This window comes from Nycticebus coucang, chromosome 13 (assembly GCF_027406575.1).
Source record: "Nycticebus coucang isolate mNycCou1 chromosome 13, mNycCou1.pri, whole genome shotgun sequence".
NCBI lineage: Eukaryota > Metazoa > Chordata > Mammalia > Primates > Lorisidae > Nycticebus > Nycticebus coucang.
In genome coordinates this window covers 5,187,830-5,207,849 of record NC_069792.1, presented here as the reverse complement: position 1 = coordinate 5,207,849, position 20,020 = coordinate 5,187,830, and the positions used below count along the sequence as shown (strand labels likewise).

Below are 20,020 nucleotides of genomic sequence, written 5' to 3'. Positions count from 1 at the left end.
TGCCTCAGGCCCATTTTCAGGTCCCTCTGGACTTGATAAATTGTGCCTATTTCACAGAGCTCAGACTCCTCTGAGCTATTTATCTCTTCTCAAGAATGAAGATTGTGTCGTGCTTTTAAGAAATTCTGTTAATGTAATTTGCTTACAATTCCTTAAAATAATTTCTTAATGTTAAAAATCACATAATAAAGTGATCAAAGTAATTTAATCTTTTGAAATTACTGAAATGTTTCAGTTAAATTAAGATTAAGAATAATTTGAAAGTTTGCATTTAAAAAGAATATACACAGTTTGAAATATTAAAAATATAAATACATATATGAGAAATTGCATGAGTCTACACAAGAGACCCCCCTTTTTGGTACTATTGTTTGTTAAGGAATAAACAAGGAAAAAACGAAGAGATCTTGATAGCAGAGCAGCCATGATCTGTGATCTTGGGAAAATGCTGTCCATTGCAGGATGCTGTCTTCTTCTGGGGAGAAGTTTCTCTGGCTAGCTTCACTATCAGGTCTCCAAAGGGAGTACCACTGCAAGAGTCTAGAGGGCCTTCCGAGTTGTGAGGTTATGAATCCAAGGTTCAGGGTCCTGAAGTTTTGCTGCAGTGTGGGTGGCAAGGGCAGTCTGATATCATTCTCAGAAGATCCAGCGTCTAGGTTCTAGATTGTAATGCGTTTGATTGTCCTCAGTCAGTATGAACCATGAAAAGCTTTCTTTACGTGGCAGAAATACATTTTGGCATAATGTATTAAAGCTTTGCGGCTATTAGTTGTATCAGAGTGTAGTAGCGGGAGAGGTTTTTTTATTAGGTGCCTAGGCTTTCCAGTGACTATTTCATAAGGGATCAACTTGTGTTTTCCGCTAAAAGTGAGTCTGATTGTCATCAATCTGCAGTACCTTTGATCAAGGCAACCCAATCAGTTTGGTTAGCTTTGACTGATAGTGTTATATCTGTAATACTTTACTCAACTATTTTGCAACTTTTCCAGTGAAGCAAGTACTTCTATCATCCTGTATATTTCCAGGAACGTTTCATGAGGAAAACATTTCCTATTAACCATTTAGCTACCTTTATAGCATTAGCTTTCTTGCATGGGAAAGCTTCTGTACAATAAGAAAACATACATTCAAAATGACAATTGAATGAAATCCTTCTGTAAGTGTTTAAATGGCCCATTAGGTAGCAGAAGTGTACTTGGATTAAGGTTTGAGCTAGTGGATGTAGGTTTTGAGAAAGATTTCTCCAAAGATTAGGAAAAAAAAAAAGAAAAACTTTATTTTACTTTTCCTGGGTAGAAAGGACCATCACAGAGGTGAAGGTGGGAGAGTATGCTGCCTGAGAAAATCAGGTACTCTGGCTTTTTATTTAGAAGTTGTCAAGAGGGTGCAGAAGATTTATGACTGTAGCCAAATTAACAGGGGACTGTGAATGATACATCCTCAGGCAGATAATAGAAGCTAACATAAGTGACAGCAGGATGTCAAGTTCAAGAGTTGGCTCCCTGCCTGTCCATGGAGGAGGACAGTCACTGAAGATTGTGGTCTAGTCATTGATTCTGCCGCAGAAGCAGAAACTGAGTCCTGTGTACAGCTCACACCCTCTCCTGTCTGTTCAGGAACTCTTCAAGGCTGTAAAAGAGATTCTCAAAATTGAAGTTTTTTTTTTGTTGTTGTTGTTGAGACAGAGTCTCTCTCACTTTGTCAACCTGGGTAGAGTGCTGTGACGTCATAGCTCACAGCAACCTTAAACTCTTGGGGCTCAAGAGATCCTCTTGCTTCAGCCTCTTGAGTTAGCTGGGACTGGAGACAGGGCCTTGCTCTGGCTCAGTCTGGTCTCAAAATCCTGAGCTCAGACAGTCCACCGCCTCAGCCTCCCACAGTGCTAGGATTACAGGCGTGAGCCACCATGCCCAGCGTCAAAGTAAGATTTTAAAAAAGAAAGATTTATGTTTCCTTTCTGTCTCTCGGGTCCTTTTAGGAGTTGTGAAAACAGAACCATGCAGAAGCCTGTCAGTCAGCTAAGAGAGGGAGCAGAGAGCGAGTGCTCTATGCTTGACTTTAGCCTTACTGAAAAACTATGAGTTAATAATTTTTCTGTTATTTTGCTATTAAGGTTGTCCTTTCAATCTGAAGTTTTGATTTTATTCCCAGGATTACAAGTTTGAAAAATCAAACATTGGTCATAAACCATGTTTGCAATGTTGAATAGTCAGCACACACACACACACACTAAGTTGGACAGTTAAGTTTGCAAACCCTTCCTGGCTAGTGCTGCTGGCCTCCTTGCTGCATGTCACTGCAGCCACTTCCGAGGCACTCTCCTTGGGAAGCTATGACTGCTGCCAGTTCTTAGTCCACCCTTCAAAGCGATTTTGGAACTTTTATTTTATAATGGATATCAGAGCTGTCATCATACATGGTCTGACAGTTAAGTTCATGAACTCACCCTGGAAAAAGTGCTTCAAAGGGTCACAGGTGCTGGTGTCAAAGCCCAGCTTCCCAAGGGGAGCCTTCTCTTGTGCTCAGAAGTAGCCATCAGGTGCAGCAGCACTACAAGAAAGTATCAGGAGGAGAAAGGAGCCACGTGGTGGATTTAGGCTGCCGTCTTTCAGACACATTCATTTGCATTATGGATTTCATTCTGTTTGTAAAGTATATGTTCCAAGCTTTTGTTAGAGTTGGGGCAAGAAAGAGCAGAGGTGTGTGTGCTTAGCACTTAGTTCAACATCTTGGTTATACGGCATTGAAAGTAATGTGCCCCAGTACTGACAGTAGCTCCTGTGCTTTACAAATGGTTTACTTAAATGAGCAATGATCCACTGGTAAGTCTTATATTAAAATAACTTTTACTCCTATTCTGCTTGTCTTTTTTTTTTTTTTTTTTGAGACAGAGTCTCACTATGTCACCCTCAGTAGAGTGCCGTAGCGTAATAACTCACAGCAACCTCAAACTTTGGGGCTTAAGTGATTCTCTTGCCTCAGCCTCCCAAGTAGCTGGGATTACAGATGCCCACCACAACACCTGGCTATTTTTTGGTTGCGGTTGTCATTGTTATTTAGCAGGCCCAGTACAGGCTCGAACCTGCCAGCCTCGGTATATGTGGCTGGCGTCCTCCGCACTGAGCTACGTGTGCCGAGCCTATTCTGCTTGTCTTATTTCAGATAGAAGGGGAGGAAGTCTCTCATAGTTTGGAAATAATGCATAGTATTTGTTGTGAATCTCAAAGTAACCTGTAATGGGTTGGGCACAGTGGCTCACCTCGGTAATACTAGCACTCTGGTATGCCGAGGGTGGAGGATCATTTGAGGTCAGGAGTTCAAGGCCTCCCTGAGCAAAGAGAGACCCCTATCTCTACTAAAAATAGAATAATTAGACCGTATTGTGGCAGGCTCCTACAGTCCCAGCTACTTGGGAGGCTGATGCAGGAGGATCACTTGAGCTGAGAAGTTTGAGACCAGCCTGAGCAAAGTGAGACCCCATCTCTACTTAAAATAGAAAAATCAGCCAGGCGTGGTAGCATGTGCCAGATACATGGGAGGCTGAGCAAGGAGGATCACTTGAGTCCAGGACTTTGACGTTGCTGTGAGCTTGGCTGATACGAGGGCACTCTACCCAGGGTGATAGAGGAACTCTGTCTCAAGAAAAGGAAAAAAGAAAGTAAACTGTTATGTATGTATAAAGGTTTGGAAACTGCTAACTTATATGTGAAGTCCCTAGAAAAACATGGTTATATTTATAAATGCCTATTTTCAGGAAGATATTTGCTATACTTGTATTCTGTTGTGTTCTACAGAGAAATTACAACTTGATCTCTTTTGGATTATGTTGATTTCAGAATTTTGACAAAACTTCTGGAGGTGTCGGATGATCCGCAAGTCTTAGCGGTTGCTGCTCATGATGTTGGGGAGTATGTGCGGCATTACCCACGAGGCAAACGGTGAGAGAAATCCATTCACTTGACGTGGCTTCTTGAAACCTTTGACACAGAATCCTAATAGTGTTACTTAAAACAGAGTAGTTTAGCCAAGGAAGTAACACCGTAAATGAAGGCAAGATTGCCACAATAGTAGGAATTGTGTAAAACCGATTTAAAAATGAGTACTTAAAGGTTGGGTGAGTGGCTCATGCCTATAATCCTAGCACTCTGGGAGACCAAAGCAGGTGGATTGCTGAGCTCAGGAGTTCCAGACCAGCCTGAGCAAGAGTGAGACCCCATCTCTAAAAACAGGAGGGCCTTGTTGTAGGCACCTGTAGTCTCAGCTACTCGGGAGGCAGGATCAGACTGCTTGAACCCTTGAGTTTGAGGTTGCTATGAGCTGTGATGGCACAGCACTCTACCAAGGGTGACAGAGTGAGACTCTATCTCAAAAAAAAAAAAACAAAGAGTAGTATAAAAATATAAGTATCCTTGCATTATACTGCTGTTTAGTGCCCAGCAGGATCATATTAGCTCTTTATTAATATTAACTCATATTAGCTCTTATGTTAAAGATTTTCTTTGGCTGGTATGACTTAATTTAATAGCCATTTTGTGAGTACAATTTACAGAAATGAATTAGACATTGTTATTGACCTTAGTAGATTCAGAATATGAAAGGAAATATAACATCTGTAAGGAAAAGTTACAGCAGATGCACAGTAATTGGATTATGTATTTCAGAGTATTGAGGTGTGGGTGGAGACGGGTGTGGCTTTCCCGAAGAGAAGATATACAATGTAAATTTACTTAGGTACATTATGAACAAAAGATGGTCAAGTTTATTTTGGAAAATCAGGAAATCAAGGTATCAATATTATATCAAGGGAGAGAACATGAAATGGGACAACAGGTCTTTTTTTTTGTTGTTGTTTAGAAAAGCAGGAACGTGTAGTGCTTTTCCTTTTGCTAACTGGTTTCCTAATCTATAAAATTAGAGTGATGATAATATTTCTTTCCCATGGGGTTGATGTGAGTATTAAATGAGTTAATACAAGTACACTGTTTAGAATAGTGCTGATAAGTGCATAGTAAATACTTAATAATTATTAGCTGCTTTTATTGTTATTATCTTTTTTTATTGTTAAATCATAGCTGTGTACATTAGTGCAATCGCTATTATTATCATTTTTAACTCACAGTTTGTTACAGGCAAAGGAGACTATGAATTAGAATCAGATAAAGGAAGAGAAACCTAGGGCAGAGTCCAGGAAAATCTCCAAATGTAGAGCTTTGTGTCTTCTTGCCCTGAGTCAGGGTAGCAGTACCTCCTTGGCACAGGTACATGACCAAACACACAGAGCATCACCAACCAGGAAAACTGTTGCTGTTATTACTAATGTATGTGTCAAATAACAGTGTCACCGTGAATAAACACATGACTTTTTAGAATGTGAGGAAAAATTGGCGGAGCCACGGTTGTAGCTACAGACAGGAGTGTTCTGCAGTTCCTCAGACTTCTCACCCTGTAGATACCTGAACACTGTGAATTGGCCCTGCAGGGAGCTCCTGGGCAAGATGGGAAACGATTCAGAATGTTGGAGCACGTGCCAGGGAAAATGGAACATTAGTGTAGCCCCTGAATCACTCAGTGTTTGAGCTGCAGGACATTGATCCAAAGGTGCAAGGCCTTGTCTCTGGTCTTGCATCGACCCTCACTGTACTAGGTGCCCTGCAGGAAGCAGATGGCACAGACACAGGTGTGTGAGAGAGCATATGTATGTTTGTACTTTACAAGAAGCTTCAAAAACAGGTGGAAAGTGATTACATTGAGGGGGAAAAACTCTTTTGGGGAAAAATAAAACAGGTTGAGTATCCCTTAGTTGAAATGCTTGGGACTGGCAGTAGTTTGAATTTTGAATTTTTTCCAGATTTTGGAATATTTACATTCCTGGTTGAGCATCTCTCATGTAAAACTCTAAAATCTGAAATGTTGCAATATGCATTTCTTTTTAGTGTCATGTCAGTGCTGAAAAATTTCAGATTTTGGAGGACTTGGGAATTTTGTGTTTGGGATGCTCAACCTGTTAACAAAAAATAGTATTTTCATGTTTCATTCTAAATTTAAAAGAAAACATGAAAAGATCCTATACTATTTCTTGCAGCATTATTTATAAGAGCAATTTTTTTTTACATTTTATAGTAGCCTTCTATTTTTTACATCTATCATGCCGTGAATTCCTAGGGAGTAGGTTCCAGCACCTCAGCTCCTTTCCATTGGTTCTCACAGGTGGAGCAGGCTGGCACTTCGGCTTAACCCAGCCAGGCAGCTTTCTCTTTGGCTTCCTTTTTTCTCCGATCATTTTTCTTCACACATCTCAGGAAGCTGTCTCGGCTCTTAGAGTGCTTAATATGCTTAACACACCCATTAATCCTCTTGGCAAGAATCTTGCCTTTAACTTGTTTGTTTATAACGATGCTATCAGCTTGCTGGGTAACATTGGAGATATTTCAGTTTTGCTGTAATAAGATTTGTGGGGGCTTTTTGAACATTCCCTTGATGTCTACAATATCCCCTTTCTGGTAGAAACAACTCCGTATTTTCTGAAAGGCCTAGGGAACCTGTATTGGGTGCCTTTTCTTTTTTTTCTTTTATTGTTAAATCATAGCTGTGTACATTAGTGCAGTCAAGGGGTACAATGTGCTGGTTTCATATACAATCTGAAATATTCTCATCAAACTGTTCCACGTAGCCTTCATGGTATTTTCTTAGTTATTGTATGTAGACATTTGTATTCTGCCTTTAGTAAGTTTCGCCTGTACCCATTCTAAGATGCACCGTAGGTGTGGCCCGATCCATTACCCTCCCTTCACCCTAAACTCCCCCCTCCTTTCCCTTCCCTTGGCCCTTTCCTCATAGTCTTGTGCTATAGTTGGGTTATAGCCTTCATGTGAAAGCTATAATTTAGCTTCATAGTAGGGCTGAGTACATAGGACACTTTTTCTTCCATTCCTGAGATACTTTGCTAAGAAGAATATGTTCCAGCTCCATCCATGTAAATATGAAAGAGGTAAAGTCTCCATCTTTCTTTAAGGCTACATAATATTCCATGCTATACCTGTACCACAATTTGCTAGTCCATTCGTGGGTCAATGGGCACTTGGGCTTCTTCCATGACTTGGCAATTATGAATTGGCCTGCAATGAACATTCTGGTATAGATGTCTTTGTTATATTGTGATTTTTGTTCTTCTGGGTATAAACCTAGTAAAGGAATTATAGGATCAAATGGCAGGTCTATTTTTAGGTCTCTAAGTATTCTCCAGACATCCTTCCAGAAGGAACGTATTAGTGGGCATTCCCACCAGCAGTGTAGAAGTGTGCCTTTTTCTCCACATCCACACCAACATCTCTAGTTTTGGGATTTTGTTATGTGGGCTACTCTTACTGGGGTTAGGTGGTATCTCAAAGTAGTTTCGATTTGCATTTCTCTGATGATTAAGGATGATGAGCTTTTTTTCATGTGTTTCGTGCATCTGTCTTCTTTAGAGAAGTTTCTCTTCAAGTCTCTTGCCCACCCTGAGATGGGATCACATGTTCTTTTCTTGCTAATATGTTTGAGTTCTCTGTGGATTCTGGTTATTAGACCTTTATCAGAGGTATAACCTACAAATATTTTCTCCCATTCTGAGGGCTGTCTGCTTGCTTTACTCACTATGTTCTTGGCTGTGCAGAAGCTTTTTAGTTTGATCAGGTCCCAGTAGTGTATTTTTTTTTTTTTATATTAATTTTTTTTTTTTTTGTGGGTTTTGGCCAGGGCTGGGTTTGAACCTGCCACCTCCGGCATATGGGACCGGCGCCCTACCACTTTGAGCCACAGGCGCCGCCCACCAGTAGTGTATTTTTGATACTGCTTCAATTGCCTGGGGAGTCCTCCTCAGAAAATATTCACCCAGGCCGATTCCTTCAAGAGTTTTCCCTGCACTTTCTTCAAGTATTTTTATAGTTTCATGTCTTAAGTTTAAATCTTTTATCCAGTGAGAGTCTATCTTAGTTAATGGTGAAAGGTGTGGGTCCAGTTTCAATCTTCTACAGGTTGCTAGCCAGTTCACCCAGCACCATTTGTTAAATAGGGAATCTTTCCCCCACTGAATGTTTTTAATTGGCTTGTCAAAGATCAAATAACGGTAAGTAGCTGGATTCATCTCTTGGTTCTCTATTCTGTTCCAGACATCTACTTCTCTGTTTTTCTGCCAATACCATGCTGTTTTGATCACTGTCAATTTATAGAACAGTCTCAGGTGTGGTAGTGTGATTCCTCCTGCTTTGTTTTCATTGCTGAGTAATGTTTTGGCTATTCGAGGTTTTTCTGATTCCATATAAAACAAAGTATTCTTTTTTCAAAATCTTTAAAATATGACAATGGAGCTTTAATAGGAATTGCATTAAAATTATATATTGCTTTTGGTAGTATGGACATTTTAACAATGTTGATTCTTCCCAGCCATGAGCATGGTATGTTTTTCCATTTGTTAACATCTTCAGCTATTTCTTTTCTTAAAGTTTCATAGTTCTCTTTGTAGAGATCTTTCACATCCTTTATTAGGTATACTCCCAAAAAGGTTTCTGCAGAGAGATCTACAGTTATTCTAATATTCTTCCTCCTATAGGTGATGGTTTTCTTTTGTCTGGCTGCTTTCAGAATTTTCTCCTTCATATTAACTTTAGTAAAATTGATTATGATGTGTCTGGGGGATGTCTTATTTGGGTTGAGTCGTGCTGGAGTTCTGAAACTGCTATCTGAATTTCGGAATCTCTTGGCATGTCTGGAAAATTCCCCTTCACAATCTCATGGAGAAGAGACTCTGTGCCTTGTGAAGCCACTCGTCGCTTTCGGGGATCCCTATATGACGGATATTGGTTTTCTGCGAATTATCCCAGAGCTCTCTGAGAGAGTGATCTGTTTTTGCCCTCCATTTCTCTTCCCTTTGAGAGTTTGGGAGCGTTCAAAAGCTTTGTCTTCAATGTCAGAAATCCTTTCTTCTGCTTGGTCCATTCTGTTACTGAGAGATTCTACTGTGTTTCTCAGATCTTTGAGGGCTGCAACTTCTTGTCTCAATGTGTCAAAATCTTTGGTCATTTGGTCTTTGAATTCGTTGAATTCTTGAGATATCTTTTGGGTTACTGCTTGGAATTCTAATTCAATCTTATTTGCTATCCAGATTCTGAATTCGATTTCTGACATCCCAGCTATTTGTTTGTGCATGGGATCTTGTGCTGTGTCTGCCCCATTGATCCTTGAGGGAGTTGATCTTCTCTGATTATTCATATTGCCAGAGTTTTTCTGTTGATTTCACCTCATGATTGTTTTTCACCATTGCCTCTGGCTGTCGTTGGAGTTGGGGAGGTGTCTCTCCAAGATTAGACCCCAGCAGGATCACTCTATTGTTGCTGGATCTTTGTAGGGAGTGACCCTGTGTAGTTCCTCTGAGGCTGCCCCAGCCAGGGAGTTCTGGTTGTGGAAGCAGCTCCGGAATGTGACACCCCCGGATCCAGCAAGAGGGTGGGAGGTGGTGCACACAGGTTCTGGGAGTGCCTGGTGCCCAGTGACTTTGGCACAGAGAACCCAAGGCTCCAGAAGTCTCTGGCCAGGAGAGGGCTCTGCGCAGAGGCAGGGAGGGCTCTGGAGGCTACCAGAGTCCCTGGCCAGACGAGTGGGCCGATGTGGAGGCAGGGAGGGTATAGGAGGGAGGATGCAGGGTTGCACAGTTCCTGCAGTTCCTGGTCAGGGCATGCAGAGCCTTGGTGGGTGCGGGTTGTGGGTCGGGTTGGTCTGGGCGGCGCCAAGACCAGGAGTTTGAGTTTGCTATGAGCTGTGACGCCGTGGCACTCTACCCAGAGCAACAGCCCGAGGCTCCAGTGTGCCAAAACCGGTCTCACTCTGCCCCTGAGGGTTAAGTCTGTAAGGCAGCTCAGTCCCCACCTTTAGGCTGCTCAGTTACTAGGTTACTAGCTCCTGCCCGATCCTTGCTCTGCGACCCTGAGGAGGAGCTTGCGGGGGCAGCTCTCTCACAGCCGAACACTATTAGCTATTAGCTCCGTCCGGGTCAGTGGCTCAGTCTGGGGCCCTAGGCAATGCTCAAAGTTCTCCACACTCCTGCCCAAGCTCTCCCCAAGGCAGTTCAACTGAGTGCCAAGTTCAAAAATACTGAAACAGTTCACAGGTAAGGCCTTTCCAGTTTGCAGTCTCACTGCTGCTTGTAATTATGGCTGCCGGCGGTATTAGGTCAATCGAACACACGCAACCACTTGCTAGTTTTCCACTGTTTTTGTCCTCCTCTTGGAGTCCAGAAGTGCCTTGCTGACTCCCTGTATCCTGAAAGGGATCATTATAGGCAGATCCCACCAGCCAGAGATGCCTGGAGTCTTATCTCCCCAGACTCACTGTGCCCAGTTGCAGGGAAGCTGTTCCTCGGGCGCCATCTTGCACCACCTACTTGAGCCTCCGCCCTCACCGCCAGCACACACCTGCGCAGGTGACTCCCACCTTTTCTTTTTTTATGTTCGTCACTTGGCATCTCTAGCCAAAAGGCCATTATAGCAAAGAACTTTGAAAGTCATTGAAATATGCATGGCTCGCGCCCATAGCACAGTGGTTACGGAGTTGGCCATATATGCCAAGGCTGGTGGGTTTGAACCTGGCCCAGGCCAGCTAAACAGCAATGGTAACTGCAACAACAGCAACAAAATAGCTGGGTGTTATGGAGGGCACCTGTAGTCCCAGCTACTTGGGAGGCTGAGGCAAGAGAATCGCTCGAGTGTTGGAGGTTGTTTTGAGCTATGACGCCACGGCACTCTACCCAGGGCAACACAGTGAGACTGTCTCAAAAGAAAAAAAAAATGCAATAATGGTGACAAACAGTATGGTGCCCACATATAATAACCGGTGTCTTTAATGACATGGGAAAATGCTTGTCACTATGTCCAATAAACTGAGCAAAACACAGCCTTAGTCGTTAGAACATGCACATGCTATAGGAAACAAAGCAATAGACATATTAACAGTGGCTGTCTATTATCTGTGGGATTACAGATGGTTTTTCTTCTTTTCTTTTGAAACAAGTTAAGTTTTTTTTTTTTTTTATCATTTTAAGCACAGAGAAAGCACAGCATAAAAAATCAAGTTACTTTCTTCTTTTCAAATGCTGAACTCCATGATTCCTGATTGCCCAACTAATGCTGTCCCTTGTTCTTTTCCAACATCTATAAAAGGGCAATCTTGGCTAGCAGATTAGCGTCTAAGGAGAAGAGATGTCAGGACTCCACCAATTCTAGGAGCAAGAGATTGTCCCATTACTTTTATAGTTTCTGCCTGGATCTAGACATGTGGCAAGGATTATATGTGGGAAGAATGTTTGTCTAAGTAATGTGATTTCAGAATATTAGGAAGATGCTGAGTCTTTGAGAATTCTTTTCATATTGTTTTAATTCCCTATTGTTAGTTTAAAACATTTCCTTTTATATGAAATTATTCCTGATAGGGCTGGGTCTTCAAGCTATTATCTGTTAGTAAAATAAAATAATTTGTATTTATTTTTGTTTCAAAATATTAGGGGAGTACAAACATTTCTGTTACTCTGGTAGTTTTCATAGTGCTTTAGTCAGGGCTGTACATGTGCCCATCACCCCAGTAGTGTTCTTTGTACCTGTTGGTTGAATTTTTACTTCTCCCCATCCCTCTACTTCTTGATTTCCACTGATTTTTACTTCCCTCTTATGCCTGTCAATTAGTTCCAAGTTATTACAGTGTACGTGTGTTATTTGTTTTTTTATTCTTTAGGTACTTAGGATAATGGTCTCCAGTTCCATCCAAGACATACATTCATTTTTTTTTTTTTTTTATGGCTGAGTAGTACTCAGGGTGTGTGTATGTGTGTTATACATATGTGTTTGTGTATACATATGTACGTGTGTGTATATATACATTACTTTCACTCACGAATTAATGGCCACTTGGGTTGATTCCACATCTTTGCAAGTGAATTGTGTTGTAATAAATATTTGAGTGCATGTGTCTTTTTGTTGAAATGACTTCTTTTCCTTGGGTGGATGACCCAGTCGTGGGATTGTTGGACTGAGTGGCAGGTCTACTTTTAGCTCTTTGAGGAAATCTCTATACTGTTTTCCATAGAGGCTGTACTAATTTGCAGTCCCACCAGCAGTGTGTAAGTGTTCCTTCCTCTCTGCATTCATACCAGTATCTATTGTTTTTGGTCTTTTAAATAAAAGCCATTCTAACTGGCGTAAGGTGATCTCATTGTGGTTTTAATTTGCATTTCCTTGATGATCAGTGATGTTGAGCATTTTTTCATATATTCGTTGGCCATTTATCTTCTTTTGAAAAACTTATGTTCACGTCTTTTGCCTACTTTTTAATGGAGTTGTTTTGTTTTGTTTTCTTGTTGATTTGTTTGAATTCTTTGTAGACTCTGGAGATTAGCCCTTTATTGGATGAATAGTTTATGAATATTCTCTACCATTCTGTAGGCTATTTACTCTGTTGATTATTTCCAGAAGGTTTTTAATTTAGCCAAGTCCCATTTATTTATTTTGTTGTTGCTATAATTGCCTTTAGATTCTTAGTCATAAATTCTTTGCCAGGTTGATATCTAGAAGAGTTTGTCCTGCATTTTTGTCTAGAAGTTTTATAATTTTGTGCCATACATTTCTCTACTTGGTATTTTATATTTTTATATATATATATATATATATATATATATTTTTTTTTTTTTTTGGAGACAGAATCTTGCTATGTTGCTCTCGGTAGAGTGCTGTGGTGTCACAGCTCAACAGCAACCTCAAACTCTTGGGCTTAACCTATTCTCAGCCTCCCAAGTAGCTGGGACTGTAGGCGCCTGCCACAATACCCAGCCATTTTTTTGTTGGAGTTGTCATTATTGTTTTAGCTGGCCTGGGCCGGATTTGAACCCCCCGACCTTGGTGTATGTGGCTGGTGCCCTACCCGCTGAGATATGTTCCTTCTCTGCCTAGTTTGTTGAGGGTTTTTATTATGAAAGGGTGTTATCTCTCATCTGTGGGATTGCAGATTATCATTTTTTTATTGTAGGCTTTGCATTACCTAATTACACTTGAGGAAGGGAAGCTAGTAGGGTTTTCTCAAGCTTAATAGGTCTTCAGTGGATTTGCAGACCAATGATTTGAAGTAAACGTTTTAAAAGATTAATTATAATATTCAAAAATTTTAAATTATACTTTAAATTATTGATAATTTTTATGTCACTGATAGGAATTATTTCGTTTGTGATCTTTTACTGAGATATCTGTAACAGGCTTCTAGAGTCGTAAGTCAGGATCACTATACTCAAGTTTCTTTTTATGCTTTTTATTGCTACTGAATTAGAAGATGCTAAGTCACTACTATCAGTTGGCGGGAATGGCTATGAGAGTTAGAAACACTTAAAACCCTGCTGGCTGAGAGTAAGCACTGCTAAGGAACTTGGTAAAGCAAGTCAACTGGTGACTTTGTCCAATTGTTAAGCACAGTATCTGCTACTCAACATGATGACGGTTGTTCTTCACTGTTTTTCATATTGTGATTTTTCATATTACTTGGTAAAGAAATTTGGCTTTCTCTAAGAATATAATGTTATTAACTTTGTGGTCTTCTTTTTACAAGTTTCTTAGGAGTGGAGTGTCAGAATGTCAGGAGTAGAGTGTCAGAACTCTTGTAGAGTTTTGTCCTTTTGTCTATCTCAAACAGTAGACTTTATCAGTTGATAAAATTTATAACAAGTGTTTTGGGGGACTACAGGTCAGTGTTTTGCTGGTCCACTGATATATTTTTAGGTAGAATAAGTCCTCACTTAACATCATCAGTAGGTTCTTGGAAATTGCGACTGTAAGTGAAATGACATATATCAAGTCCTTGAATAAAGTCATTTCATTATAATGTTGATGAGAAAAAAATTAATTTTGTTTTATGTTATCTTGCTTAAATTTTAAGTTTTAAAGAACCTTTTAACCACATTAAGTGGAGACTTACTGTACCAAATATTGTATTTTATATTCAATTCTCAACATGAAACACCTTTTCTGTTTTTTAATATATTATTTTCATAACTGCTTTTGTAGTTCAAAGAGATATTTTTGATCTGATTACCTGTTTTGTAAGTTAGGGTGGAGAGCATAACATGGCAGTTAATTGCCCTCAAATTGTACAAATTGTGTACAAATAACACAAAAATAAACAAATTTACCCTATCGTCTGTATTGGCCAATTAAGTTCTTGTAACCCTGAAGATTGTAACATGATTCCAGGAAACACACTTCTTCATTAATCTAAGTTTTCAAATATATATGATGCACATCAGCAAAACTGTTTTATTGCATTTTCTTCAGGAAACACAAACCACTTGTGGCCTTTGATAGACACCTTGATGACTGGTGCCAGACAGTCATCCTGAGGGAACTTGCCCCCTTTGCATAAATGAATTAATAGCACAAGTCTGATATATCCAACAGTGTTTCAACTGTTAAAACATTGTGATAGCAATACTACCAAACCACTGCCGAAGTCTATTACAGAGCTTGGCTGGCTGCAAAACCCTGGAATGTCATAGTGGGCTTTTTCTTTTTTTAAGGAAGTATAGTATCTAGAACACATTCCCATGTTCAAGGAATTCACCACTTCTCCCTTAGTTGAAGATAAAAATGCCCACAGTTCACTTTCCTAAGCGCCCTTACATTTAGCCAGTGGGCTGAGCTCAGCAAATGAAATGTAGCTGCCAACATTTCATTTGGGTAGCTTGATTTTTAGGTTGATTATTCAGCCTGGGCAACTTGCAAGTGTGATTCTCCAGTCTTCCAAGCTAGACATTGTAGTTGCTTTTCAGTAAATTTTTTTCCTGCTTCATCAGACGGAGTCAAGGTTCTGTGACTTAGAACTAAAAATTTTGACTAGTAGATAACCTGATTGCTTCTCTTTCCCTCATGAGACTGTGAATTTTTCAAAAGAGAGCCACTGTATGTGACTAGATCTAGTGTTCACCACACAGGAGAGCAGACTCCATGGTGTGTGACAGAGCTACCAAAAGAACTCACGCTTGTTCTCTTGAAGTGCTCACAAGCCCAGCACAGCATATGCAAATACAAATTAAATTGTTTTGATGGTGGCACAAACCGTTTGTTGACCAAACCCAGTTGATTTCTTTTGTAAATTCTAGTTATTGTGAAAAGTAACAAATGCTCATTGTAGAAAACTTGAAAAATATAGAAAAGAATATTGAAGGGAAAAAAGCATCCTTGATATCACACACTCTGAGTTAAAAATCATGGTTTACTCTTCAGCTTTTTTCCCCATGCATATATATAGTATATACTTTTTTCTTCGGAAACTGTGATCTTCTGCATATGACACCTCCTATTTTATCTCCTGCATTTACTCCTTCATCATGGATGTTGCCCAACTACAAAGTTTTGAAAATAAGTTCAGTGCTGCCTTAGCACATATATTCCAATTTACTCTGAAAGGTCCCCTGAAATACATTTAATGAAATGACTGGTCTCCCATAGACTTTTTGAGTCTCCCAAGAAAGAGACTTTTTTTTTAAGGCTCTCAAGAATTGTATTATAAAACAGAACAATGACAAAATATAAGATTACATATTAATATTTACATTATTTTCAAAATATATTACGGCTTTAATTTGTGAACAGAAATATCTTGTCTTTTCTGTTTTCTTGGCATCATTGATGTGCATTTTTACTTGATCTTGTAATTTAGAAAAGAATGCTTGAGATGACTTTAAGGCCTTGTCTTTACCTTCACCCTTCATTAGGGAAGCTTTGCCAGTGTCAGTCAGCTGCGGAACTTCTCTAGAGCTACTGCTTTGGTGTATTTCCCTGCTTGTTCTGGGTTGCCTCTTTTTAAGCAGTTTTTCTGCTTCTCCTTTTCCTTTATTTTCATATGCTTTTGACATTTCTTTTTCCTCCATTCTCGTTTCTTGTCTGTAGCTGTTTTCTCAGCAGCTGCTTTTATATCTGCAGCTTCATTTTTCTCCTTGATCTCCTCTGGGGCCAGCAGAGTTGCACTGCTGAGACTGACTGGGGCCACTTCCTCCATGGTGATGGCTGGTAGACTTGACACAATCTTATTAAGAAGAGGGAATCCATCATATCCTGAAATTCTGCATGCTCTGGATTTTCTTCTGCTGTTTTTTGCTGGTTGAGTTTGATGTGTTTCTGCTCATAAATTTCAGCAAGGCTCAGTTTACTCTTCTCATGGTTTAATGTCAGACGTATCTTCTTTAGGTTTCTGTTCACGTACCTCCTCATCTCGAGCTGATCCCTTGTCCTCTGTTTAATGAGGCCTTCTAGCTGAAGGGAACCCCCTTCTGTAATCACAGGTGCCCTCTGGATGGCGTGGTCTAAGTACTGTGTTTTCCAAGAGGCTGTTTTTTGGGTGCTTCTGTGCTGTCTCCTCCCCTTGAAACTACCAAGGCTTTTTTTCCAACAACTTTTTCTAAAGATATAATTTTTTCATTCATCTTTTCTTGTCTTTTTTCAAAGGTAGATTTAACTTCATCAGAATTTTTATTTATATTTAAAACATGTGTATCCTCAGCTTCCTCATCATCCATCGTCTGGCAAAGCCAAGTTCACTCTTTTCAAACTTTCTTTGTGTTGTTTACCATCTTCATTTTCTTCAAGGTCATCATCTTCATCCATTTCAGAAATGCTTAGTTCTGCTTCTTCAGCCGTTTCTTCCTCATCTTTGTTTGAACCTAGTTCATCATCACAAACACTCGCTGTCTTCGTCACTTTCAGTTGGATAAAGAAATCTGTGTATTTCAGGTTTCTGCAACTTTCACTTGACTTCAGTTTCTGACTTCCAGGTAGCCCTTCCTCATCTTCATCAGAACCAACATCTTCAAAAAACTCAATATCTGCTTTGTCCTCCTCACTTTTTTGTTGCTCTTCTTTTCTGTGTTTTCCAAAAGGCCTCTATTTCATGCAGTTTGAAGAATTTATCATCTATGCACTTTTCTCTTGTTTTTCTCTTGCACTGCACCTTGCTCTGCTGCTCCAGTTTGCCGATACCAAAATCAAGATCAGAATCCTTATCACTAAAAAGTGGGCTTTCCTTCATATCAAATTTACTTGAGTTTTTAGCTCTCTCATACTCTTTAGGATCATCAGCACCCATGTCTGAGAATTCCTCCTGCTCCAAAACTTGTTCTCGGTCCTCCTGGGCATCCTCCTCTTCACTCTCTGGGAGAAGACTGGTGTCTTCTTCTTTAACTGTCTCACTACCTGCATTCTGGAAGTATTGTAAAATTAGTTCCTTTTGCTATTCCAGTTGTTGCCACATCTGTTCATCATCAAAATTGTCTTATTATAAGTTTTTGTAAAGGACTTCCAGGGATCCTGCTATTCTCTAGTATTTTATTAAAGTCACAAAGTGCTTTTGTTAAAAAAGTAAATGTTGATGCAGTCTATCTTGAATTGTGAGGAAGCACCTGGGCCGGCCAGTGGCTTGACTGACCTCCCTTCAGACACCACTCCAGGGTCTGTCCGTGTTTTTGAGATTTTTTAAAAACATTATTAATTGTAGGCTGATTCAGCAACATAGGAGGCACCATTTCCACCAACCTCTCTGTAGCTCTGAGTGCTGTTGTTTCTCTCTTAAGGGAAAATGCCTCCTGGTGCATTTAACTTATATTTTGATTACTTTCATGATTTATTATGAATATTAGCTATCATCTTTAAGATAAACACTTAAAAATTGCCATTTGCATTATTTTTCTGTTCACAAAAATTTTTATCATATAGTGAAATTCATGAGGTCAGCAGTGTTTTATTGAGCATCTTCTAGGAGCTGGGCACCATGTTGAGTATTGTCTCATGGAATATTCATTCCAGGAAAACCTGTGTGGTTTCTTCAATTACTTTTACGCTTAGAAAGAATGTCTCCATTGTTTGGGTCAGTAGCTCACACCTGTAATCCCAGCATTCTGGGAGGCTGGTGGGGGGAAGATCTCTTGAGTTCAGGAGTTCAAGACCAGCCTATGCAAGAGTGAGACTCCATCTTCACTAAAAACAGAAAAAAATTATCCAGGTATTATGGTGGGCACCTGTACTCCTAGCTAGTGGGAAGGCTGAGGCAAGAGGATCTCTTGAGCCAGGAGTTTGAAGTTGCTGAGAGGTAGGCTGATGCCACAGCACTATAGCCTGGGCAACAGAGTGAGACTCTGTGTCAAAAAAAGTATCTCCATTAAGAAATCTGCAGGGCAGCGCCTGTGGCTCAAAGGAGTAGGGCGCCGGCCCCATATGCCAGAGGTGGTGGGTTCAAACCCAGCTCCGGACAGAAACTGCCAGAAAAAAGAAATCTGGAGGGTGGCGCCTGTGGCTCAAAGGAGTAGGGCACCAGCCCCATATGCTGGAGGTGGCAGGTTCAAAAAAAAAAAAAAAAAAAGAAATCTGGAAAATAATTATCTTTTTTACTTTAAAAAAAGTTAACCTTTGGGGCGGCACCTGTGGCTCAAGGAGTAAGGCGCTGGTCCCATATGTCAGAGGTGGCGGGTTCAAACCTAGCCCCAACCAAAAAAAACAAAAAACAGCGGCCCCCCCCCCCATGAACTTTATTATTTAAAAAAAAAAAAGTTAACCTTTTTGTGAGGAACAGAATAAACATGGTTTCTGTGCTCATTGAATTTATAAACTCTAGAGTGTATATTGACTTACATATCGGTGGAGGTATACATGAAACCTAAATTAACCATCTCTAGCAATATGTGTGGAATCAAATTGTTATACTATGAAGTAATTTCCTAAACAGCCATTAATAGAATGCTAAAAAATAGAATTCTTATTGTGACATTTTATGTAAATTCATCTGAATTAGACTATAGTAAGAGGGAAAAAGACCTTTGTACCCAGTGGTTCTCAACCTTCCTAATGCCACGACCCTTTAATACAGTTCCTGTGTATTCTCTACAGGTTGAGAACCGCTGTTTATAACAAAAATAGTTCTGTGCTTTTTAGAATATTTAAAGTTGACTCTGAAATGTCATTTCTCTCTTTGTAGCTATTTGTACTCCTTCAATGTGCTTACTGTTGTTGAGCTTGTTAATCATGTATATAATATTACAAATCCCTAAAGCTTAACATGCTATTGACTCGGTTTGTTTTTAATTATGATTAACAAGCTTATCCCTTTTAGACAATAGCTAATAAATGAAGTACTTGAATCTAGTTCTAAAGTAAATCACCCAAGTATCACATCTTTTTAACAATGTCTTGTGATCTGCCAGCTGGAAGGCTTCTTCTCACCATTTTTTTTTTTTCAAGTATTTATGGTATCAGAGATTTATATAATCTGCAAGTAATCAGTGCTTCAGTTATATCTGGCATTGAAAGGATGAAATGGACAATTGTTTCATAGCAATGTGAGTTTTATCGAGGTGAGGTTCCCTGCCTCTCTATGAGATCTGCTTGCTTGCTGGGGTGAAGAGCAATCATGTGTAGTTTGAAAATGAATGCTTAAGAAATGAACATAATATCAATTATGAAAAACAAAGCTCTTCAAAATTTTCTTGGCTGCTGGTAGCATGAGAAGGAAGATACATAAGGGGCAGGGTAGTGTAAAATGTCAAAAAATAACACTCTGCTTTATAGAGTGTTAGGCAGTAGATTTGTTGTGAGGATTAGATGAGATAAAAAATATTAAGCGTTTAGCATAGGGCCCGACCTGTGGAAAAGTGCTCGTGTTGGTATTATGGTCAATGGGGTGTGATCTGGTTTTTATCAGTCACATTTTGCTTATAAGATGATAGCTTTCTGAGATTTTGTCTTAATCTTCATTATTCACAGATTCAAGAGTTGGGAAGTCACCAACCTGCTCAGATTACCTGCGTTAGAACTCCGTGGTGCTTTTTCTTGAGTTGTCAGTAGGCACTTTCCCCTTGGAGGGGGATGGTGATGTTCTGCCCTTTCTCTTTGATCTTGCTCTATAAAGTGTCCTCCGTGCAGTCGATTTGGTGCCACTTTTTTTTTTTTTTTTCATTTTTGTGCTTTTCTGGTGG

General features: G+C 39.9%; 1 protein-coding gene across 2 annotated transcripts in view; it reads left to right on the top strand.

Annotated features, from left to right (window-relative positions):
- Positions 1-20,020, top strand: part of ATP6V1H (ATPase H+ transporting V1 subunit H) — a 127,557-nt gene that overhangs the window by 82,631 nt on the left and 24,906 nt on the right. For both annotated transcript variants that reach the window (XM_053558756.1, XM_053558757.1), the window contains one exon: positions 3,837-3,938. In XM_053558756.1, coding sequence (XP_053414731.1) covers positions 3,837-3,938 — 102 coding nt within the window. The remainder of the gene's footprint in view (positions 1-3,836; positions 3,939-20,020) is intronic.